The sequence below is a fragment of the Phocoena phocoena genome, chromosome 2 (genome assembly GCF_963924675.1).
Source record: "Phocoena phocoena chromosome 2, mPhoPho1.1, whole genome shotgun sequence".
NCBI classification, from domain to species: Eukaryota; Metazoa; Chordata; class Mammalia; order Artiodactyla; family Phocoenidae; genus Phocoena; species Phocoena phocoena.
The window spans coordinates 106,125,988-106,151,838 of record NC_089220.1 but is presented as its reverse complement, the minus strand read 5'-3'; the positions used below and the strand labels follow the sequence as shown (position 1 = coordinate 106,151,838).

The 25,851-nt window shown below is 41.5% G+C and overlaps 1 protein-coding gene across 2 annotated transcripts; it reads right to left on the bottom strand.

Moving 5' to 3' along the window:
• APH1B (aph-1 homolog B, gamma-secretase subunit) lies at positions 1-25,526 on the bottom strand. Of its 2 annotated transcripts, XM_065871821.1 has the most exons (6): positions 25,414-25,526; positions 23,866-24,036; positions 18,788-18,858; positions 17,844-17,966; positions 13,315-13,442; positions 120-287 (listed from the first exon to the last, which is right to left on the bottom strand). In XM_065871821.1, the coding sequence occupies exons 1-6, from the start codon at positions 25,524-25,526 to the stop codon at positions 120-122; spliced, it is 774 nt and encodes a 257-aa protein (XP_065727893.1). The 2 variants fall into 2 exon arrangements, with proteins under 2 accessions (XP_065727894.1, XP_065727893.1); XM_065871822.1 differs by lacking the exon at positions 17,844-17,966 and having other exon boundaries at positions 1-287.
• Between the last annotated feature and the right edge of the window lie 325 nt (positions 25,527-25,851).

The window sequence follows — 25,851 nt, the reverse complement described above, 5'->3', positions numbered from 1 at the left end:
GTATCTAGATAGTTTGGTTTTTTCTAATTCCACCAGGAAAAGGGATTTTTAGAAAAAGGCACCATTGCGCTTCCTGTAAAGAGGCAGCTTACTGTTTGAGAAGCGCTGGTCCTTGGAGGTTATCTGGAGCGCTGGTTGAAGAGGAGGGAGTCCTTGTCTTGGCAAAGCAGGCAGAGTTTCAGGCTTCGGCAACTGCCTCCAGAAACAAAGAAGGCCCAGATGCCCGTGAGCACCAGGATGATGTATGCCAACACCAGATTTAATCCAGAATAAGGACTTATGAAGGTCTGCAAGGGGAAAATAACAGCAAGCTTATTAAACATGTGGATTAACCAAAGGAAAAGGAAAATATGAAATACTTTAAATAGCTGAGGTGTGTTCCACCAAACATACGATGTATGTCATGCACCCACAAAGACACATAGGACTAACCTAGTCAACAGACACTAGCCCGTAAGTCTGTTTCTGTGTAAGTGAAATGAGACTGAGGTGAAGCTAAAATAACACCAGTAAGGCGCTCATGACAGGTTCTGGCACAGGGTATCTGTGAATAGTCCTGATAACAATCACTGCCACATGGGGCAGAGTTAGTGTTGTCCCAGCTGCCCCAAGTCTTCCGTGTTGGTCTCCATGGCACAAGCGGCACACTGAGGGCAGCAGCAGGAAGGGCCATCGAGCGTGCCCGACGTGCTGTGCTGTGTACTTATCACCTGGGTCACACGTTCCAGTTCCACGATGATAACCTGTGAGCTAAGGGCCCATTTCATAGAAGAAGAATCTCAGATTTAAGGACTCGACAGGCTAGGCAGCTAGGAAAAGTGAAGCCAGATCTGGCTCCCAAAGTGAAAAGATGCTGGGTGTAGGAGAGCTTTTGACTAGAGTGAGGCAGGGGGCATCTCTGTCTAGCTGAGGATGGGCAGGGAAGTGCCCAGGGCTGGTGAAGATGCAGGAAGGCTGAGACGTAGAGTTTATTTGCCTTGAGCAAAAGGACAGCTTTTTAGAGGTGGGAACTGTAACCTGGCCTCCAAGCTTCTCTTTGGGTCTGTGGAGAGAAAATATTGGGTTGGCCAAAGGTTCATTCGTTTTTTTTCCGTAAGATGGCTGTAGTAGCACTTAGTTGTCTTTAACTTCATTCAAAACAATTTTGTTAGACTGTATGTGACAGCTGTCATATCAGCGTGCGTTTAAAAAAAGACATCAAAATTGGTGACTTTTTGTGTAGCCATCTTAATATTGAAGATGGAAGAAAAAAAGCAACATTTTCAGCATATTATGCTTTATTATTTCAAGAAAGGTAAAAACGCAACCGAAATGCAAAAGAAGATTTGTGCAGTGTATGGAAAAGGTGCTGTGACTGATTAAACGTGTCAAAAGTGGTCTGCGAAGTTTCGTTCTGGAGATTTCTAGCTAGACGATGACCCACGGTTGGGTAGACTAGTTGAAGTCGAAAGCAATGAAATCAAGACATTAACTGAGGACAATCAATTTTATACCACGCAGCAGACAGCCGACACACTCAAAATATCCAAATCAAGCACTGAAAATCATTTGCACCAGCTTGGTCATGTTAATCGCTTTCATGTTTGGGCTCCACATAAGTGAAAAAAACCTTCTTGACCATATTTCCGCATGCGATTCTCTACTTAAACGTAATGAAAACGTTCCGTTTTTAAAACCAATTGTGATGGGCAGTGAAAAGTGGATACCGTACGACAGTGTGGAACGGAAGAGATCGTGGGGCAAGCAAAATGAACCACCACCAACCACACCAAAGGCTGGTCTTCATCCAAAGAAGGTGATGTGTAGATGGTGGGACTGGAAGGGAGTCCTTTATTACGAGCTCCTTCCGGAAAACCAAACGATTAATTCCAACAAGTACTGCTCCCAATTAGACCAACTGAAAGCAGCACTCAAAGAAAAGCTTCAGGAATGAGTCAACAGAAAAAGCATAATCTTCCATCAGGATAATGCAAGACAACACGTTTCTTTGATGACCAGGCAAAAAACTGTTACAGCTTGGCTGGGAAGTTCTGATTCTTCCGCTGTATTCACCACACATTGCAGCTTTGGATTTCCATTTATTTCGGTCTTCACAAAATTCTCTTAACGGAAAAAATTTCAATTCCCTGGAAGACTATAAAAGGCACCTGGAACAGTTCTTTGCTCAAAAAGATAATCAGTTTTAGGAAGACAAAATTATGAAGTTGCCTGAAAAAATAGCAAAAGGTAGTGGAACAAAACAGTGAATACGCTGTTCAATAAAGTTCCTGGTGAAAATGAAATACGTGTCTTTTATTTTGACGTAAAAACCGAAGGAACTTTTTGGCCAACCCAATATATTCAAATGGCAACCGTAGAAGGTAATCAGAAGCCAGACCTAATGAAATACCCAACAGAAGATAGGTGTTACATAACCAGGGCCCAGTTTTTAACCATTTCTGTGTTAACTGGCTCTTAGAGTTAGCAAGAAAGTGAGACAAGTCCAGCTTACTTTAGTAAAAATCCTTAGTATTAAGGGAACGTGAGGGAACAGCATCTTTTTCAGCTACACAACTGCTGAGGGTTCCAAAAGTTCATTTAAAAACTGCTGCTGAGATGCTGCGAGGTACTAGTGAAGACCACAGTGCCTATCCTAATGGAGCTTATACACCAGTAAGGGAGACAAGTAATGAATGAAGAAACAAATAATTCCAAATTGTGATGAATGCTAGGACAGAATAACTACAACTGAGATGGTGCTAGCATAGGTAAGAACAAGGCGATCTACCTGGGGTGGGGGTGGGGGTCAAGGAAGGCACTGAGGAAGCAGCATTTAATCTGAGACTTACAGGAGGAGGAGGGAGCCAGCTTGATGTAGACCAAGGGAGGGAACCAAAGGAGGGCAAAGAGTTCATTGCAGCTGAGAACCTGAGAGTTGATATAAATGATGTGTAGGGGGCTTCCCTGGTGGTGCAGTGGTTGAGAGTCCACCTGCCGATGCAGGGGACACGGGTTCGTGCCCCGGTCCGGGAAGATCCCACATGCCGCGGAGTGGCTGGGCCCGTGAGCCATGGCCGCTGAGCCTGCGCGTCCGGAGCCTGTGCTCCGCAATGGGAGAGGCCACAACAGTGAGAGGCCTGCGTACCGCAAAAAAAATTTTTTTAATTTTTTAAATGATGTGTAGGGATGGAAGGGCAAGCACTTAGATAGGAGAGGAAGGCAGGGGCCAGCTACACAGCATGTTGGTGAGGAGTGTGAATTTTATCCTCAGTGCAATGGAGGTGCACAGAAGGGTTTTAGCTTGGGGAGCTAATGATTTCAGATTATTTATTTTTTGGGCGCCCTGCACTTGCGGGATCTTAGTTCCCCGACCAGGGATTGAACCCGGGCCACGGAAGTAAAAGCGCCGAGTCCTAACCACTGGACCAGCAAGGAATTCCCATGATTTTAGATTTTTTAAACTGCAGATAATGGATTCAAGGAGGCTACGGTGAAAGCAGGGAGACTAGTTAGGAAGACTCTGCATGGAATGAGGAGAGTACAGGTTGGTGACTTAGTCCAGGGTGACGGTGGTAGAGATGGAGAGAGCAGATGACAGGAACTGATGGGAGTTGCTGGTGGATGGAATGTGAGGGAAAGGGAGAGGCCAAGAATGACTTCCATGTTTCTGGCTTTAGGTAAACGGTGGTGCTATGTAATGAGATACAAAAAGACTTGTGGAAGACCAAGCTTAAAAGACTTGGCGTTAAAAAGAACCTGCTGTATAAAAAAATAAAGCAGTCTTAGAAGGGTGGCTGAACAGAAGGCAAAATGTGCTAGAAGCATGAGAGAAGAAGCAGAGACAGAGTTTGCAGAGATAACTCTTTGAGAAATTTTGCTGCAATGGGAACCAGAAAAAGAAGTCATAGCTCGAAGGAGAATAGGCAACAATGAAGAGTTTTATTTAAGATACGTCTATATGCTGGTGAAGAGAGGGACAGGCTGGTGATGTAGGAGAGAGGGCACAGTCAAAGGAGTAAAGTCCTTAAGTAGGAAGGAATTAGGTCTGAAGCCCAAGTGGAGGGACTGGCCTTTGATAGAAGAAAGGATACTTCCTGTGCTGGGCCAGGGTAAGGTGGGGAGATGGGTTCTTCTTAACAAACAAGAGGCTCTGACTGGGTCAGTTTGTCACCTCTGCCCAGCAGCGGCAGCAGGGGGAGTGCCTCCAAGGCACCTCACTGTCCTCACCCTCACCCTGCCTGCACATGCCCTTGGATTCGGGATATCAAGAGTGACAAGATAAGGTCCCATCACTGATGATCAAACTCTAATTAGAGAGGTAGATGTAAAAACTGTATCAAATAAAATAATGCTGGCCGGGGAGGGGGGTTATAACACAGCTATAAATAAGGGCTAGTGATAGTGCTGAGTCAGAAATGTGTACCTTTTCCAGGGAGGCCTCACATGAAATGCTCAGGAGTTTTCCAAACTGACCTAGGTTAGCAGTCATTGCAGACAAAACAGCGCGAACAAAGGCACTCCCTGCTGGGGAGCCACACTGGATCAATTTAGATGGAGGGCCTGGTGTGAACTATGGTACACTGTGCACCAGTAAAATCAGTAAGAGGCTTATGCCAAACAAAGAAGTCTGGGTTTTACTCCCCTGGCCTCTGCTACAGCTCATCGCCCTCTCCTCCCCAGTACACCTGGCTTCAGGACACCTGGTTCCTGCTGCTCTGCTACTTCACTAAGTTGCTCCTTCTCAGTCTCCTTTGCTGGCTCCTCTTCTTGCCCCAACCTCAACGCTGAAATGCCCCAGGCCTTAGTCCTTGGGCCTCTTCTCTTGTCTGCTTATACTCACTTCTTGTAATCATCTCTTCGAGCCTGGATTTCTCTCCCAAACTCCAGACTTTTTCATCCAACTGCCTAACTGCCTTCTCCACTTGAAGGTCCAATAGGCGCCCCCACGGTAACGTGCCCAAGGAGAACTCCTGATCTCCCTCACAAGCTTCTCCATCCCAGCTGATGGCAACTCCATCCTTCTAGCTATCCAGGCCCAAAACTTTGAAGACATCCTTGGCTCCTCTTCTTTCTCTCCCTTGCCTTATCCAGTCTTGTCAGGAAATACTGTTGGCTCTACTTTCAGAAATATGTCCTGAATCTGAACATTTCTCATTATTTCCACTGCTATCTCACCCAAGTTGTCACCACCCTTCTCTTGATGACTGTAATCTCTTCCCCCATTACAGTCTACTCTGAACACAGCAGTCACAATGATCCTTTCAAAACGTGATTCAAGTCATGTCCCTGTACTCAACACCCTACAATGACTCCCATTTCACTGAGAGTAGAAAGCGCAAGTCTTGCATTATCTAGATGTGCTTCTCATTTCCAACCTCCACTTCCATCCCCAACTTCAAATCTGTGACAGTATCTGCTACTAAGTTCCCCAGGCTTACTGGTTCCGGCCACCCTCACTTCCATAAACATGCCAAGCATATTCTTTAGTCTTAGGACTTTGCCACTGGCTGTTTTAGTCTTGGATGCTCTTTCTCCAGACAGCCACATGGCCAACTTGACTTTTTTGTTCAAATGTCACCTTCACAATGAAGCCTACTTTTGACTACACAGTTCCAAAATTCAACATCCCCAGCCCACACAATCCGGAACCCTTTTAACCTGCTCTACTTTCCCTTTTTTCCCACAGCACCTATCAATTTTAATATACTATAAAACTTTTTATTATGTCTATTGCTTACTGCCTCTCTCTCCACTAGATGGTAAAGGCAGGGTTTTTGTTTTTTTCACTAAATTGTTTTGTTTGCCTAGAACAGTGCCTGGAACATAGAAGGCTATTTGTCAAATGAATGAATGGCCAATTGGATCCATAAAAAGGATATTTCCTTTTTCTTGCAACTTCCTTTCTGTTTATTAAAGTGTACATAGTAGAAAATTTGGAACATGCCAAAAACCATAAAGAATAAAAGAATTCACCCAAAAATGAAAGCTGTTAATATTTTAACACACTCTCTCGCCAGTGGTTTTTCCATTAAGATTTGACTTTATGGTCCTGAACCAAGATGGCGGAGTAGAAGGACATGCTCTCACGCCCTCTTGCAAGAACACCAGAATCACAACTAGCTGCTGGACAATCATCGACAGGAAGACACTGGAACTCACCAAAAAAGATACCCCACATCCAAAGACAAAGGAGAAGCCACAATGAGATGGTAGGAGGGGCGCAATCACAGTAAAATCAAATCCCACAACTGCTGGGTGGGTGACTCACAGGCTGGAGAACACTTATACCACAGAAGTCCACCCACTGGAGTGAAGGTTCTGAGCCCCACGTCAGGCTTCCCAATCTGGGGGTCCACCAATGGGAGGAGGAATTCCTAGAGAATCAGACTTTGAAAGCTAGTGGGATTTGACTGCAGGACTTCAACGGGACTGGGGGAAACAGAGACTCCACTCTTGGAGGGCACACACAAAGTAGTGTGCATATCGGGACCCAGGGGGAAGGAGCAGTGACCCCACAGGAGACTGAACCAGACCTACCTGCTAGTGTTGGAGGGTCTCCTGCAGAGGGGGGGGGGTGGCTGTGGCTCACCATGGGGACAAGGACACTGGCAAGCATAAGTTCCAGGAAGTACTCCTTGGCGTGAGCTCTCCTAGAGTCCGACATTAGCCCCACCAAAGAGCCCAGGTAGGCTCCAGTGTTGGGTTGCCTCAGGCCAAACAACCAACAGGGAGGGAACCCAGCTCCACCCATCAGCAGTCAAGCCAGCTTACGTTTTACTGAGCTCTGCCCACCAGAGCAACAGTCAGCTCTACCCACCACCAGTCCCTCCAATCAGGAAACTTGCACAGGCCTCTTAGACAGCCACATCCACCAGAGGGCAGACAGTAGAAGCAAGAAGAACTACAATCCTGCAGCCTGTGGAACAAAAACCACATTCACAGAAAGACAGACAAGATGAAAAGGCAGAGGGCTATGTACCAGATGAAGGAACAAGATAAAACGCCAGAAAAACAATTAAATGAAATGGAGATAGGCAACATTCCAGAAAAAGAATTCAGAATAATGATAGTGAAGATAATCTAGGACCTCAGAAAAAGAAGATGCAAGAAATGTTTAACCAAGACCTAGCAGAATTAAAGAACAAACAAACAGCTATGAACAATACAATAACTGAAATGAAAAATACACTAGAAGGAATCAATACCAGAATAACTGAGGCAGAAGAACAGATAAGTGACCTGGAAGACAGAATGGTGGAATTCACTGCCACAGAACAGAATAAAGAAAAAAGAATGAAAAGAAATGAAAACAGCCTAAGAGACCTCTGGGACAACATTAAACACAACAACATTCACATTAGAGGGGTCCCAGAAGCAGAAGACAGAGAGAAAGGACCAGAGAAAATATCTGAAGAGATTATAGTCGAAAACTTAACTAACATGGGAAAGGAAATAGTCACCCAAGTCCAGGAGGCGCAGAGAGTCCCATACAGGATAAACCCAAGGAGAAACACGCCGAGACACATAGTAATCAAATTGGCAAAAATTAAAGACAAAGAAAAAGCAGCAAGGGAAAAATAACATACAAGGGAACTCCAATAAGGTTAACAGCTGATTTCTCAGCAGAAACTCTACAAACCAGAAGGGAGTGGCATGATATACTTAAAGTGATGAAAGGGAAGAACCTACAACCAAGATTACTCTACCCAGCAAGGATCTCATTCAGATTTGATGAAGAAATCAAAAGCTTTACAAGACAAGCAAAAGCTAAGAGAATTGAGCACCACCAAACCAGCTCTACAACAAATGCTAAAGGAACTTCTTTAAGTGGGAAACACAAGAGAAGAAAGGACCTACAAAAACAAACCCAAAACAATTAAGAAAATGGTCATAGGAACATACATATCGATAATTATCTTAAACGTGAATGAATTAAATGCTCGAACCAAAAGACAGAGACTGGCTGAATGGATACAAAAACAAGACCCATATATACGCCATCTACAAGAGACCCACTTCAGACCTAGGGACACATACAGACTGAAAGTGAGGGGATGGAAAAAGACATTCCATGCAAATAGAAATTAAAAGAAAGCTGGAGTAGCAATACTCATATCAGATAAAATAGAATTTAAAACAAAGAATGTTACAAGAGACAAGGAAGGACACTACATAATGATCAAGGGATCAATCCAAGAAGAAGATATAACAATTATCAATACATATGCACCCAACATAGAAGCACCTCAATACATAAGGCAACTGCTAACAGCTATAAAAGAGGAAATCGACAGTAACACAATAAGAGTGGGGGACTTTAACACTTCACTTACACCAATGGACAGATCACCCACAACGAAAATAAATAAAGAAACAGAAGCTTTAAATGACACAACAGACCAGATAGATTTAATTGATATTTATAGGACATTCCATCCAAAAACAGCAGATTACACTTTCTCCTCAAGTGCACACAGAACATTCTCCTGGATAGATCACATCTTGGGTCACGAATCAAGGCTCAGTAAATTTAAGAAAACTGAAATCATATCAAGCATCTTTTCTGACCACAATGCTACGAGATTAGAAATCAATTACAGGGGAAAAAACATAAACACATGGAGGCTAAACAATACGTTACTAAATAACCAAGAGATCACTGAAGAAATCAAAGAGGAAATCAAAAAATACCTAGAGAGAAATGACAATGAAAACACAACGATCCAAAACCTATGGGATGCAGCATAAGCAGTTCTAAGAGGGAAGTTTACAGCTACACAAGCCTACCTCAAGAAACAAGAAAAATCTCAAACAATCTAACCTTACACCTAAAGGAACTAGAGAAAGAAGAACAAACAAAACCCAAAGTTAGCAGAAGGAAAGAAATCATAAAGATCAGAGCAGAAATACATGAAATAGAAACAAAAAATAGCAAAGATCAATAAAACTAAAAGCTCGTTCTTTGAGACGATAAACAAAATTGATAAACTATTAAACAGACTCATCAAGAGGGAGAGGATTCAAATCAATAAAATTAGAAATGAAAAAGGAGACGTTACAACAGACACCACAGAAATACAAAGCATCCTAAGAGACTACTACAAGCAACTCCATGCCAATAAAATAGACAACCTGGAAGAAATGGACAAATTCTTAGAAAGGTATAACCTTCCAAGACTGAACCAGGAAGAAATAGAACATATGAACAAACCAGTCACAAATAATGAAGTTGAAACTGTGATTAAAAATCTTCCAACAGGGCTTCCCTGGTGGAGCAGTGGTTGAGAGTTCGCCTGCTGATGAAGGGGACACGGGTTCGTGCCCCGGTCTGGGAAGATCCCACATGCCGCAGAGCGGCTGGGCCCGTGAGCCATGGCCGCTGAGCCTGTGCGTCCAGAACCTGTGCTCCGCAATAGGAGAGGCCACAACAGTGAGAGGCCTGCGTACTGCAAAAAACAAAAACAAAACCAAAAATCTTCCAACAAACAAAAGTCCAGGACCAGATGGCTTCACAGGTGAATTCTATCAAACATTTAGAGAAGAGCTAACATCCATCCTTCTCAAACTCTTCCAAAAAATTACGGAGGAAGGAATACTTCCAAACTCATTCTATGAGGCCACCATGACCCTGATACCAAAACCAGACAAGGATACTACAAAAAAAGAAAATTACAGACCAATATCACTGATGAATATAGATGCAAAAATCCTCAACAAAATACTAGCAAACAGAATCCAACATCACATTAAAAGGATCATACACCATGATCAAGTGGGATTTATCCCAGGGATGCAAGAATTCTTCAATATACGCATATCAATCAATATGATACACCATATTAACAAATTGAAGAATAAAAACCATATGATCATCTCAATAGATGCAGAAAAAGCTTCTGACAAAATTCAACACCCATTTATGATAAAAACTCTCCAGAAAGTGGGCAGAGAGAACCTACCTCAACATAATAAAGGCCACATACAAGAAACCCACAGCAAACATCATTCTCAATGATGAAAAACCGAAAGCATTTCCTCTAAGATCAGGAGCAAGACAAGGATGTCCACTCTCACCACTATTATTCAACACAGTTTTGGAAGTCCTAGCCACGGCAATCAGAGAAGAAAAAGAAATAAAATGAATCCAAATTGGAAAAGAAGAAGGAAAACTGTCACTGTTTGCAGATGACATGATACTACACGTAGAGAATCCTAAAGATGCCACCAGTAAACTACTAGAGCTAATCAATGAATTTGGTAAAGTTGCAGGATACAAAATTAACGCACAGAAATCTCTTGCATTCCTATACACTAATGATGAAAAATCTGAAAGAGAAATTAAGGAAACACTCCCATTTACCACTGCAACAAAAAGAATAAAATACCTAGGAATAAACCTACCTAGGGAGACAAAAGACCTGTATGCAGAAAACTACAAGACACTGATGAAAGAAATTAAAGATGATACCAACAGATGGAGAGATATACCATATTCTTGGATTGGAAGAATCAATACTGTGAAAATGACTATACTACCCAAAGCAATCTACAGATTCCATGCAATCCCTATCAAATTACCAATGGCATTTTTTACGGAACTAGAACAAAAAAATCTTAAAATTTGTATGGAGACACAAAAGACCCCGAATAGCCAAAGCAGTCTTGAGGGAAAAAACGGAGCTGGAGGAATCAGACTCCCTGACTTCAGACTATACTACAAAGCTACAGTAATCAAAGCAATATGGTACTGGCACAAAAACAGAAACACAGATCAATGGAACAAGATAGAAAGCCCAGAGATAAACCCACGCACGTATGGTCAACTAATCTATGACAAAGGAGGCAAGGATACACAATGGAGAAAAGACAGTCTCTTCAATAAGTGGTGCTGGAAAAACTGGACAGCTACATGTAAAAGAATGAAACTAGAACACTCCCTAACACCATACACAAAAATAAACTCAAAATGGATTAGAGACCTAAATGTAAGACCAGACACTATAAAACTCTTAGAGGAAAACATAGGAAGAACACTCTTTGACATAAACCACAGCAAGATCTTTTTTGATCCACCTCCTGGAGTAATGGAAATAAAAAGAAAAATAAACAAATGGGACCTAATGAAACATCAAAGCTTTTGCACAGCAAAGGAAACCATAAGCAAGACGAAAAGACAATGCTCAAAATGGGAGAAAATATTTGCAAACGAATCAACAAAGGATTAATCTCCAAAATATATAAACAGCTCATGCAGCTCAATATTAAAAAAACAAACCCAATCCAAAAATGGGCAGAAGACCTAAATAGACGTTTCTCCAAAGAAGACATACAGATGGACAAGAAGCACATGAAAAGCTGCTCAACATTACTAATTATTAGAGAAATGCAAGTCAAAACTACAATGAGGTATCACCTCACACCAGTTAGAATGGGCGTCATCAGAAAATCTATAAATAACAAATGCTGGAGAGGGTGTGGAGAAGAGGGAACCCTCTTGCACTGTTGGTGGGAATGTAAATTGATACAGCCACTATGGAGAACAGTATGGAGGTTCCTGAGAAAACTAAAAATAGGGCTTCCCTGGTGGTACAGTGGTTGAGAGTCTGCCTGCCGATGCAGGGGACATGGGTTCGTGCCCCGGTCTGGGAGGATCTCACATGCCACGGAGCGGCTGGGCCCGTGAGCCATGGCCGCTGAGCCTGAGCATCCGGAGCCTGTGCTCTGCAACGGGAGAGGCCACAACAGTGAGAGGCCCGCGTACCGCAAAAAAAAAAAAAAAAAACTAAACTAAAAATAGAATTACCATATGATCCAGCAATCTCACTAATGGACATATACCCTGAGAAAACCATAATTCAAAAAGACACATGCACCCCAATGTTCACTGCAGCACTATTTACAATAGCCAGGTCATGGAAGCAACCTAAATGCCCATCGACAGACGAATGGATAAAGAAGATGTGGTACATATATACAATGGAATATTAGCCACAAAACGGAACAAAATTGGGTCATTTGTTGAGACGTGGATGGAACTAGAGACTGTCATACAGAGTGAAGTAAGTCAGAAAGAGAACAACAAATATAGTATATTAACACATATACGTAGAACCTAGAAAAATGGTACAGATGAACCAGTTTGCAGGGGAGAAATTGAGACACATGTAGAGAACAAACGTATGCACTGCAAGGGGGGAAAGCAGCGGCGGGTGGGGGTGATGAACTGGGATATTGGGGTTCACATGTACACACTGATGTGTATAAAATGGATGACTTATAAGAACCTGCTGTATAAAAAATATATAAAACAAAATTTAAAAATTAAAAAAAAAGATTTGACTTTACATAGCTGCCATCATATTAAGGGTAACTTTAGTATCTTGTATGACTGAAAGGTTTTAGGTAAGAAAGGCAATGAGATTGTTTTTTAGATGGAACAGAGAACAAGAAACCCAGTATAAGAAAACCTGATATGAACTCTAAATGGATGGAGAGGAGAGAAAGATGAGGCAGGACACCATCAGAAGGAAGCTTTTCAATACTGTAGGTAAGAAACGATAAACGTCGGACAAAGCAGTGGCTGGGATAATTCTGATGTAAGTATATGACACGTTACAATTAAACTAAGACCAAAGCATTAAACAGTGCTTAAACAATACATCTAGTCAAGTATTCTTTTTAAATTACTTTTGAACACTGGCATTATAATGTCAGTGAGGAGAGAGTAAGATGGGCACTCTTGACATTCATCAGAATGTGTAAAAATAGTACAACACTTGTACAGAGTATTTTAGCAATTTGCATCAAGGGCTTTAAAAATATTCACATCATTTGACTTCAAAAATCAATTCCTTGGATTGTAAACAATGAATTGAAAAAGTTTCACATACAAAGTTGTTCCAGACAGCATTATAATAACCAAAAGTAGAAAAACAAGTTATCAATCAGTTAAGCAAACTGTAACTTTATGTAATGATCTAAAGCCACTAAAACTTAAATATTAAAAGGATTTATAATAACATGGAAAATTTTTAAGATGTGTTACATAACATAAGCATAATGCAAGCCTATTTCAGTTTGACTCTACCCATTAAAAGAAAGACACATACCAAAAAAAGACACCAAAAAACTTTTATGAGATCAACCAACAAATTGTTATCTTTCTATGGTAAGAAAGATGATTTATCTATCATTCATTCATTCATTCTTTTAACTGACTTTTCTGAATTTCCTCACTTTCCTATGAGCAGGTATTTCATTCAAAGTGGAATCTACCACTTTAGATATGCAGACTTGACCTCCAAAAACCAGTTTGAGCACGGTAGCAATACTCACCAGGGCTGACACCAGTAGATGGGTCAGAAGAACTACAAGCAGGGTGTACCACTTTTTCTTTTCACAGCCATCAAAAAACACAATGCCCCAGAACATGTGCAGCAATATGATCACCAGCGTCATGAAAGCTGAAAGACAGGCAACCATTAGTGCCCAGTCACAGGTCAACAAACCCCAAAGCCCACTAAACACCTAGCCCTGGGACAACGCTCTTGGGGTACACCACACTACTGTGAGGGTTCAACCCTGTCTGACAGAAGTGGGACCCTGACACATATTTGCTTGAATAGTAACTCTGAGAGCAACATTCCTGAACCAGGGGGCCAACTCTGAAACAGCTTCTCATCTAGAACGTGAATTTGTGAAACAAAAAGTCAACTTGGATCTGGCTTTCAAGGAATTTCTCTTAGGAATGCAATAAGACTACTGTGATATCTAATCAACTTTTCTCCAAATTAGCCTTCTGCACTAATTGCAAAACTCCCACCCTCCCCCGACACCGCGCCACACAGCATGTAGGATCTTAGTTGCCTGACCAGGGATCAAACCAGCACACCCCCAACCCCACATTGGAAACTTGAAGTCTTAACCATTGGACTGCCAGGGAGGTCCCTGAGAAACTTTTCTCAATTAAAATAAGTGTCTTCGGGCTTCCCTGGTGGCACAGTGGTTGAGAATCTGCCTGCCAATGCAGGGGACAGGGGTTCAAGCCCTGGTCTGGGAAGATCCCACACGCCGTGGAACAACTGGGCCCGTGAGCCACAATTACTGAGTCTGCGCGTCTGGAGCCTGTGCTCCGCAACAAGAGAGGCCGCGATAGTGAGAGGCCCACGCACCGCGATTTAGAGTGGCCCCCGCTTGCCACAACTAGAGAAAGCCCTCGCACAGAAACGAAGACCCAACACAGCCATAAATATATAAATTAATTAATTTTTAAAAAAAGGAGTGTCTTCAATTTAAACAAGTCTTTTCATTAAAGTGAAATTTCTCCTTGGATTTTTTTTTAAGGACAATGGAAGATAAAAATATAAGAAATTGCAGTAATTATCCAAGATTCTTTCTTTTTTTAACATCTTTATTGGACTATAATTGCTTTACAATGGTGTGTTAGTTTCTGCTTTATAACAAAGTGAATCAGGTATACATATACATATGTCCCCATATCTCCTCCCTCTTGCGTCTCCCTCCCACCCTCCCTATCCCACCCCTCTAGGTGGTCACAAAGCACCGAGCTGATCTCCCTGTGCTATGTGGCTGCTTCCCACTAGCTATCTATTCTACATTTGGTAATGTATATATGTCCATGACACTCTCTCACTTCATCCCAGCTTACCCGTCCCCCTCCCCGTGTCCTCAAGTCCATTCTTTACGTCTGCATCTTTATTCCTGTCCTGCCCCTAGGTTCTTCAGAACCATTTTTTTTTAACTCACTACGCATAATTCAATTTCGTTTCTTTTTTTAAATTAATTAATTTTACTTTTGGCTGTGTTGGGTCTTCGTTTCTATGCTAGGGCTTTCTCTAATTGCGGCAAGCGGGGGCCACTCTTCATCGCGGTGCACGGGCCTCTCACTATCGCGGCCTCTCTTGTTGCGGAGCACAGGCTCCAGACGCACAGGCTCAGTAATTGTGGCTCACGGGCCTAGTTGCTCTGCAGCATGTGGGATCTTCCCAAACCAGGGCTCGAACCCGTGTCCCCTGCATTGGCAGGCAGATTTTCAACCACTGCACCACCAGGGAAACCCCCTCGATTTCGTTTCTTTTTATGGCTGAGTAATATTCCATTGTATATATGTGCCACATCTTCTTTAGCCATTCATCTGTCGACGGACACTTAGGTTACTCCCACGTCCTGGCTATTGTAAAGAGTGCTGCAGTGAACACTGTGGTATACGGTTCTTTTTGAATTCTGGTTTTCTCAGGGTATATGCCTAGCAGTGGGACTGCTGGGTCGTGCAGTAGTTCTATTTTTAGTTTTTTAAGGAACCTCCATACTGTTCTCCATAGTGGCTGTATCAATTTACGCTCCCACCAACAGTGCAGGAGGGTTCCCTTTTCTCCACACCCACTCCAGCATTTTTTGTTTGTAGATTTTTTTTTTTTTTTTTTTTTTTGCATTAAGCAGGCCTCTCACTGTTGTGGCCTCTCCCGTTGCAGAGCACAGGCTCCGGACGCGCAGGCTCAGCGGCCATGGCTCACGGGCCCAGCCGCTCCGCAGCATGTGGGATCCTCCCGGACCGGGGCACAAACCCATGTCCCCTGCATCGGCAGGCGGACTCACAACCACTGCGCCACCAGGGAAGCCCTGCCAGCACATTTTTTACTTTCTTCCAAAAGAATCATTTTAAGCCAATCTTATGAAAACAGCCTAGTTCACAAAAGGGAATTAGCGCCATCTAGTGACAGAATCTGGTAGAAAAATAAGTTCCATTAGGAAACTGCTACTTGAGAGCCAAAAAAAAAATGCTTATGTAGCAGTCTAATAGACTGATTTAAGAAAATATAGAAAACTGCAGCAGTAACACCCCCTCCTGGGTATGTTTTATTAACTTATATTGGATGCTAACAGATTTTAGCATTAATACTACAGTTGTTCTAAAAATGTAATACTCATTATTATGTTCATTTTTTAAGACTGTCAGAAATATTCTAATTATGGAATGTTTAAAAGGTAGATAATTTGCTATGTTGGGGGTGCAACTAAATAAGTAGGACCCATTCCACTAACATACTTTCCTGCCCTCTAACTGGCCGCCGGACGTGAAGGGCCCTGAGTAACTTGTAGGCCTTGAAAAGCCCTTATACATTTTTGTACAGGGACGAGTCATTTGGGGGGCTGTATACAGGATGGATTCCCATGGAAAATGTGTTGAGGAAAGACTAACAGGGTGGGAGTTAATGGTAGTAATCTAGATAGGAGAGACCAAGGTCTGAACTGAAATGATGAACAAGGGTCCACTGGGTTTGGGGACCACTATAACGTGCAACATGTCTCTCAATTCTTTACTGCAGCAATTTGCCTTTTTAATTCGGTCATACCTCCTTATATCTTTTCTATTATTATGTTAAACTGCACTGAAACGCTTAATCACTTTTTTGGTCTTATTCCCTCTACAAGATGATAAGCTCCTTGAAGACAGAAATTACTTTAGTAAAGATGATAAATTTTTTTTTGAAAGGATTCTATTTAATCTTAATAAGATGATAAATTAATAATGATTTAATTAAAAGAACCTGTGCATAGGGTCACTTTCTTCAACGATACAACTTGTGAAGACAAAAAAATACAGTGGGGTTTTTAAAAACTATTTTTTAAAAGATTCTTCTTGTGTAATTTAGGAGAGAGCTTATATTAATTATGTATATTACCAACTCTCAAATGTGTGACCACTGCATCATGGGGACAATTTTCATCTGGTGGATGAAAAGTGGTTTGAAATGGGTTGGTCCTTTTACCTGCATCTTTGGATAAAGGTCAACTCATCTATTATTTTTTTCCTCTCAATTTCTTTTTTTTTATAGAATATAGTACAATTTATTTTTAAATGTTCAAAAGCAAGAAAACTAAATTTTCTTTTTTTTTTTTTTTCAGATACACACATGAAGGTAAAACTTACAGGTTTTACCTTCAAAGTAAAACATCGATACATGTTAAAAACCTAACTTTCAGACCTGGCTAACCCAGGGACTTAATAACACAAAATCAGGGTAACAGTTACCTGTAGGGGAGGAGTGAGAAGGAACAAGGGACTCTAAGTTCCTGCTGGTGTCCCAGTTCTTAAGGAACAGGGAATATGGATTGTTACAGTTAAAATTAAATATATATATATGTTTAAATATACGTTTTTAGATATATGACATTACCTCACATTAACATTTTTTTTTTTTTTTTTGTAGTCCGCGGGCCTCTCACTGTTGTGGCCTCTCCCATTGCGGAGCACAGGCTCCGGACACACAGGCTCAGAGGCCATGGCTCACGGGCCCAGCTGCTCCGCGGCATGTGGGATACTCCCTGACCGGGGCACAAACCCATGTCCCCTGCATCGGCAGGTGGACTCCCAACTACTGCGCCACCAGGGAAGCCCATACCTCACATTAAAGAAGAACTATTTTCTCTCCTCTCAATTTCAAGATTAAATTATACTTCCCACTCCAAAACGCAGCCAAGATGACAAATGAACTAAAGATTAGGGCTACAGTGAAGAGAAATATAAACTAATAAAAACAAAAACAAAAAAAGCATATAGCCTATAAAAATTCACTTACAATATATCAGCTATACAGCAACACTGTTAGTACAGTAACAGAAAAATAAAATTTATGCAAGCTTAGTTCCACTCTAAAATTCTACAATACTCTAACTGTAATTTTTATTTTCCTAGGTCCTTTCCATCACAGTGTCTAATAGTATCTTGCCTTTAGAAGATATAACATGAATTTCTATTCACTTCATTTCCTAAGCCAGGGAACTCCACTAAGCATGATCATTTAGATCATAAATCTGAACATTCACAGCTACCAGACACATACCTGAATTCAGGAAGAACTGGGGAGGGTCTCCATGAATGCCCACTGTGCCCGGTCCCAAGGAGTCAGACAGGGTATTTACAAAGGAAAATACTCCACTCATGATTCCAAAGCCCAAGCCAGAAACTAAAGAGGAAGGAAAACACTGTTAAACCTTACTCATGCTGTGATTTCTCTTCAAATCAAATTCCCAAGGACTAGGGAACACTATTTTGTTGAAGGAAAAACGGTGCACATGCTGTTAGAGAAGCAGTAGAAAGCTGGCTCAGAAAAGGCAAGCGCTTGGCTAAATGATGAACCGAGAGAGAAGTGGGGAGGAAAGAGGAAAGGAAATGGTCAGTGAAATGTAGCAGAGAAATGAAAAAAGAAAGAAAGAGATCCAGAAAGGCTCCAAAGGGATAGGCGAGACAGAAGGATATGACACTGTAGCTCTGACTTTAATTCATGACAACAGAATCTGTAGAATTAAGTTTGATGGAACTGAGCTTGAGGGGTGACTGTATTGTAAAGAGGGATCCCTGGGTCAATCTGGGTGACTCAATTTAGGGACCTGGATCCAACCTTTAAACCATAATTCTGAAAGAAAAATACAAAGAGGTATAACTGTATTAATATGAAGAGTCCTCTCAGTACAGACAAAGTCATGGAAACAACCCAAAGAAGGTAACAATAACATCACTTAGAAATTGTTAACTAGAGTGTGTACATGTTAAAAAACCTAACTGTCAAATCTGGTTAGTATTTAATGGAGACACAGATAAGGGTCACCTGCAATCACTTTTCTTTACATAAGGGCCCTGGAAAGCTAGAAAAATAAACAATGTACACCAATAGGCCAATGCGGTAGTAAAATACTACCTGAAACCTACAAAGATTTAAAAGATAAAAATGGCTTTTATGTCAAGTCTGATCTTTTATCTTTATGAGGCTATGCAGTTCTAACTTACCATAAGCCAGCAATCGCATAGAGGGTGCTTTTTCACCTGGGTTTATACTCTTCAAACCCTCACTGGATTTTCTAAAATAAAACCACACAGATAATTTTTTTTAAGTAGTATATCAGAAAAACACATAAGATATTTTAAAATCCAGATACTTAATGAGGTTTTTGATCACATTATACTCTAAATCTAAAATCCACTTAAACGAACACAGCTAGTTTTCAATTAACTAAAGTCAACCAAAATTTCCAACCAACTTTTGCCTATATCTGACATTCACAAAAAGGAGGAAAAATAAGAAGAATATAAGTAAACAAGCCATCAGGGATTGAATTTAATAATACAAAAAAAAGCAATACTTATGACTAAGCTTAGCAAGTATTTAATTCAACATCTTATGGCATCTACCACTCTGAATTTTTCCTCTTCCCAAAGTACTGTATCTTCTATTCCACTTCTTTGGTACTTTGTTGTATTTCTGCCTGGGTTAGACTTATTCTGCCACTCTCCCTTCTACCTTCCACTCCATAGAACGTTATGTTGTACTCTCTCTTCAAAGTCTAGTTCATGCAACAATTGCTCAAAGAAGCCACCTTTATCAGTGATTGATAATTATTCATCCCATCTCTCCTTACTCTTAAACCCTACAACACTGACAGTGTGAACTCTCATATGGATACCTAATCAAATGGTCTTCTGATTCGAAAACATTATTTGTTTCATAACCCCAGTCAGGCCTCAGGGGAGAAGTAATCAGGGGAGAATAAAATGCTACCCTCAGAAAAGAAGATAAATGAATACCTGAATGAAACATTAGACTACTGCTCAACAAGAAATGATCTTCAGAGTGATCATATCCATGCTTCTGTCGTGGACAATCTGCAAACTGACCATGAGCCCCTGCACCCCACACAAATGCATGAGGACTGCGGCAGGCCGGCTCCACTCTTGTCACTATTGCTACCCCTTGTTGGCTAGAAAGTCTGCAACAACAATCCTGACACAAAGGATATTTAAAGTATATTTATTAAAGCAATAAAGGAACCAAACATTTTACAAGAATTTTTCAACAAGTGCTGAAACAAAAATGAGTTCAGTTAACTCTAAGAGTAGAAAATTAACCAGAACATGGAAATTATATTATGGGTATTGTGTTAAATTTTAAGGTATGTATATTCACTACAGTGAGCCTAACTCATGACATAAATATAAATATTGACTACATTAAGGCAACACAGAATTCAACCAAAATAGTAATAAGCATAAAGAAGAAGGTCTTTGGGACTTCCCTGGCGGTCCAGTGGTTAAGACTCCACACTTCCAATGCAGGGGACACAGATTCAATCCCTGGTAGGGGAACTAAGATCTCCGATGCAGCCAAAAAAAAAAAAAAGGTCTTTGTCTTTTCTAGACTCAAAAGAAACAATTTGCCATTCCAGTGCTCTCCATTTGGAAGCATCATTTGGTAGCAGGGACATGAGCCAAAATTTAAGTGACTGTCATCTCCTTTCTCTGGAGCAGTAACCACCTGAAATGTGCCATTTTCCTAAATAAACTTACCTGTCACAGGAATGTGGTTATAGGCTAATGAATGCTTAGAGACCTATACAATAGCAATAACTTCCACCAACAAACAGATATAATGGTATAATAGAACCAATAAATTTTGGAGGATTTCTGTTTTATATAAATTGCCCAGCAATGAATAAAAGATTTTTGCTATTTAGTATAACAAAGTATTGCTATCACAAATATATTAAAGATATAAATCTAAGGTCTAGGGTCAACATTAGGAAGTGAGAAAGTACAAAACACCATCAGTTTCCGTGTTCCTGACGGATACATCACACAACTGATGATGTAAGTGACGGTGATTTTTTGTATGTGTGTGTGACGGTGATTTCAATCTGACCATTTTACTGAAGTGGAAAATTCTTTGTTTGCGTTTATTATTGTTTCCAAGAACAAAAAACTCAGTTTTTTAAATATAAACTTTGAAAAACAAATGATACATCATACCAGCTTTCTTGTTTGTTCTGATTCATTTTATATGTGTGTGTAAGAGAGGGAAAGTACCAAGGAATATGCATATAAAGTAAAAACACCATTTTAGAAAATTTTTAAAATAGACTTATGCCTTTTAAGACATTATAGCAATGATTATCTTATTATTTTTCTATAAATTATTTTCTCAAATTACCAAATATTTATGGTATCAGCATTATAAGACAATTGAACTAAATTACAAAAGCTTTAATCCAAGCCAAAAAATTCTTATGTATGTTTTAGGCAATGTGCAGGACCATAACTTGGATTTTTCTTTTTCCTTCTGAATAACGTAGAAAGAGCTATCATGTGTGGCCATATGTCAATTTCTCACAGTGCAATTCTTTGCTAGGCTGAAAGTGACAATTCATTCATTCAAGATGAAGTACTGGTTCTAAGACCTAAGCCATGAAATAAATTTATATTGAACTACAATGATAAATACTTTGATTCAATTCCATATATGTAAAAAGACTGGTGCAAGCTCTCCACATTTTAATCTTGGCACCAAATTCAGATAGCGAAAATTTGATTGAGGCAGTACTTTAAACTTAAAAGTTCAAAACCTACTTTGTCAGTGGAGATAGTTAAAATATTGATTAAACTGAAGTTCCTATATCTGAATGTAGTAAAGCCTAAGACAGCAACTTAAATGCATCTATATAAATGTTAGTCATTAATAAAGTATCATAATAATTCTCAAACTTGTTTTAACATGTAACTATATAACATCCAACGTTTCTAAAATGTGCTAGGAAAATACTGTACCATATTCCAAAGGTTTGTAGCAGATGCATTTTGTAAAGGCACCTATTAATACAGGTTTGTCCTATTATTTGTTTGCAAATCTCCAAAGGTCCTTTCAGAGGAGCAAACATGGTTTCCCCAGAAGGCCAAAGAGGCTTCTGTGAATTTCCTGGCATGAGAGCCTGCAGACTGACAGCCATAATTCCTTCTGCATGTGGCCCTATGCCCTCACTGCCCTATTAAAAATGGCAACTCTGGGACTTCCCTGGCAGTCCAGTGGTTAAGACTCCAAGAGGCACAGGTTCGATCCCTGGTCGGGGAACTAAGATCCCACATGCCTCTCGGCGCAGCCCAAAAAAAAAAACCAAAAAAAAACAGGCAACCCATGGGGAATTCCCAGGTGGTCCAGTGGTTAGTACTCCGTGTTTTCACTGCCGAAGGCGCAGGTTCAATCCCTGGTGGAGGAACTAAGATCCCACAAGACACACAGCCGTGGCCAAAAAAAGGCAACCCATGTTCAGCTTGTAGTCCTTTGGAACCTTAGGTTAGTGCCAATAACGGGTTGCTTTTCAGGTGGAAACCGTGAAGAAACACAATAGTGAAGAACAGCAGATACCCATTTAGCCACTCCAGGTAAGTGAGGTTTTAGAACCTCAAGTCCTAAGGGGTTATTAAAGTCACGTCCTGATCTATGAAAAACTACTGAAATTAGTAAATGCAAAACCAACATGAGCCAGTGATGTTGGAGACAGGAAAATCCAGTCCAACCCAAGGCTGAGTTAAGAGAACAGTGCCCTGTCAAGGGTGGGAAGGACCCTGCTCTCTACACTGCTTCGACCACAGCAGGGTACTGTGCTGGGTTCCAGGCACAGGTAAATCCCAGGCACCAACAAAAAGGAGTGTCCACTCACATAAAAGAACAGAGATGGGAAAATGTTTGGAAGCCACATCCATGTCTCCTGAGGGCCAGCTGAAGAAATGAGGAATGTTTAGCCTTGAAAGAGACAAGATGACAACCGTGTGACAGAGACTGCATTTGCCTGTGCAAGGCAGAGGTCAGAAAGAAGGAGATTTTTATTACCTTAATATATTCTCAGTTAAAATTAAATTTTGGAATAGTAGTAACTGCTGCATACCAGAAACATTCAACCACAGCTGAATGTCCATCTGTTAAGGGTATTGGATTCCCATGGAACCTGAAATGTTATGTTTTTTATTTGTTGTTCTTTAATATTTCCAGGAACTAATGGAAATTTCATTTTTAAACTTTTTCTCAGATATGACTTTTGCTTCTAAGCAACGGCTTCCTGGTTTTCTACTTGGGATTTAAATTGCTTTGTTATTAAATTTCAATATTTGTTATTAAAAGCAACAAGTAAAAATTACAGAAGGCCTGGCATATTGGCAAGAACAAATTATCAGAAGCCTATTATAAGAGATGTTATTGAGGTTCTGTCTTGGTTGCATCCATGAAATTCATAAAGTGCTTTAATTATCCCATTTGCAGAGATGAGAAGACATAGCACATTTATCACTCTACTAACTAAGCCTTACTACGTAATCAAAGCCAATCTCATGACTACCTGAAAGAAAATATGGTTCCAAGTTCAAGCTGTGTTTCAAAACAGTGGTTTCATGTGAGATCCTCATGGATCCTACAGATGACCTACTTTCTGGCCTAAAAAGGGAACTCATGCCCACGGCTTTTTTTTTTTCTTTTAATGTATTTTTCTATTCTGGACATGAACTCAAATGACATATCACAAAATGAACCCCTGTTCCTCCCTAATACAGTCAGAATAATGGCAGGCATAATCACCATAAGAATAATCTACTTTAGGTGATGTCAAAGAGAAGTGCGTATAAATTCTGATCTGTAACAGTTTTTGTTCTTCTTGTTTCAATGACTATTTCTCTAGCTTATTTTTCTCTATGGCACTTACTATCTTTTAATATACAATGTCTTTTCTTGTTTATTCATTTGTTGTCTATCTCTTCCCACTATAATATTACCACCATGAGACTGTCTTTTAATCATGATGTATCCCCAGTACCTAGGGTATGCACGGCATGGAGCAAATTCTCAAGACATATTTTTTGAACAAGTGAAGGAAGGAATGAATGTCCACAAGTTAAAATACTCAATATTTTCAGGCTGGAAATGTACAATCCCTTGGCTTGGAACTATGCAGGAAGACATGGACCTTCAAATACAATAATACATTAATGTTTCAAACTACTAAATCATAATTCAAATAAAACTGGGAAAAAAGGTAAAGCGTTTAACTTACTTTAAAAGTTTATAATATGCAAACCGGAACATTTCTTGGATAAGGACTGAGATTAACACTCCAAAGATCAGCAGATCTCTCTGTCTTGGTTCATCTTTGTTATCAGTAAGGGTTGCTGCCATGAACCAAATGAAGGAAGAAAGCAGCAGAGACACCAGCCAGAAGAAAGCTCTGAAAATTGGGGGGGGGGGGGGGAGTTACAAGTGAACAGGACTAATAATGATTTAAATTAAAGCAGAAAAAACCCTGCTTGAGAAGGAAGAGATTTCCTGACAAAAAAAAGTGTTCATGAAGTGATGGTCTTAACCAACTGGTCCTAATCAATGGTGCAGTTTCCCTGGTGAAATAAACATGCAGGCCAAGAGGAATTTGAGATTTTTCTTAAAAATCACTTTTTTCAGTGACCCTGCTATTTGTAAGTACATCTGCAGACTAATAGCCAAGGACTGTCTGTCTGGAAACTTGGTTATTTGCTAAGCTTCCTAATTAAAGCTTTGCCCATTGATGTGCAAATGTCTTTTCCAGGAAAATGTCTACATCTCTATTAACAGAGCAATTGGTTTAAAATCCAGAGGTTGAAAGCCCGTGCTCTGATCTACATCAGTCTTCCAGGCCTGGTTTTTACAACATTCCTGTGGATTGTAATGATTATAACAAGCTTTTCAGACCTCTTGCCCAAATCTCTATTGTTTTTTAAATGACACGTGTGATGCAGCATCTTCAATACAGTTGGGAGAGGTGAGGAAGCTCAGAAAAGGTGGGATTCACTGGTCTCGCCTGGCTGTTTCTCCTGGTGCCAAGTGAGACTCAGTGGCGGAGAAGGTCGTAGGGGAGCTCCAGTAAGAGCTGCCAGACAGGTGAAAACTGGGATTATGATCACATTCGCCACCAGAGTTCGCCACAAGCTCCTGCAAGGAGACGTACTACAGGTGCTGCGGAGTTTTCACAGGTTTCTACCCTTTGGCCGCACACCTGAATCACCTGGGACGCTTTTAAAAAGTCCGAATTCCACCCCCTAGACATTCCTATTCAGTTGATTCAGGGAGGGGTAAGTGTTGGGCATCGGTATGTTTTAAAGCACCTGATCCCCAGGTGCTTAAGGGCTCTTAACTCGTTTGGGATTACAGATGCCTGTCAGAATCTAAGGGAAACTAGGGACGTCCCCCTCCAAAAAAATAAAAGATGTTTATTTGGAGTTATCCACAATTTTTTAAATACAGTTTTAATGTATGACTCACTAACGCCCATCCACGGACCCTAGGCAAAAACTCGGGAGCAAAGCGTCAGGGTTTTCTGAGACCCACGATGTGATCTCCTTCCCCAGAGCCCGCCCTCTGGGGTCGCGGGGCTCTTGTTCTTTTCTCGCCGACCCTCGGAGGAGGGCGAGGAGTCCCAGGGGAGTGGGGTCTCCGCTCTACCCCCTCCTAACCCTTCTCCGCTCCAAAGCCCAACGAGGACGAGCCGTTTGGTGGGGACGCCAGGTATCGCCGGTACCCCCGGCGGGGGAGGGGAGCCCCAGGTCCGGGTTTCCCGGCACAACCGCCTTACCCGATGATGAGGAAGATGATGCGCAACGGCTCGGTGGCGATGGTGAAGATGTAGAGGGCGAGCGCAGGCCCGAAGGCAACGAAGGCGCAGCCGAAGAACACGGCCGCCGTCATGGCGACCGCAGAAGCCGGCGCGAGGGCGTAGCGCGGACGCGGGGGCGCAGATCGACCACGGAGAAGAGCGCGCGGCGAGGGCGGGGCAGGCCGAGGGGCTGGAGGCGGGGCGCGGCGGAGGAGGCGGGGCGCGGCGGAGGAGGCGGGGGAAGGGCGGGGCGCGGCGCAGAGGAGGAGGCGGGGGCGGGAGGAGGCGGGGGCGGGAGGAGGCGGGGGCGGGGCTTACCTCCGGGCTTTCAGCCCGGGAGACTTAGCAGCTTCTGATGCAGAGGCGGCGGTAGCTGAAGACTTCAGGGTGGGAGCTTTGGCGCCGCCCCTCGCCACC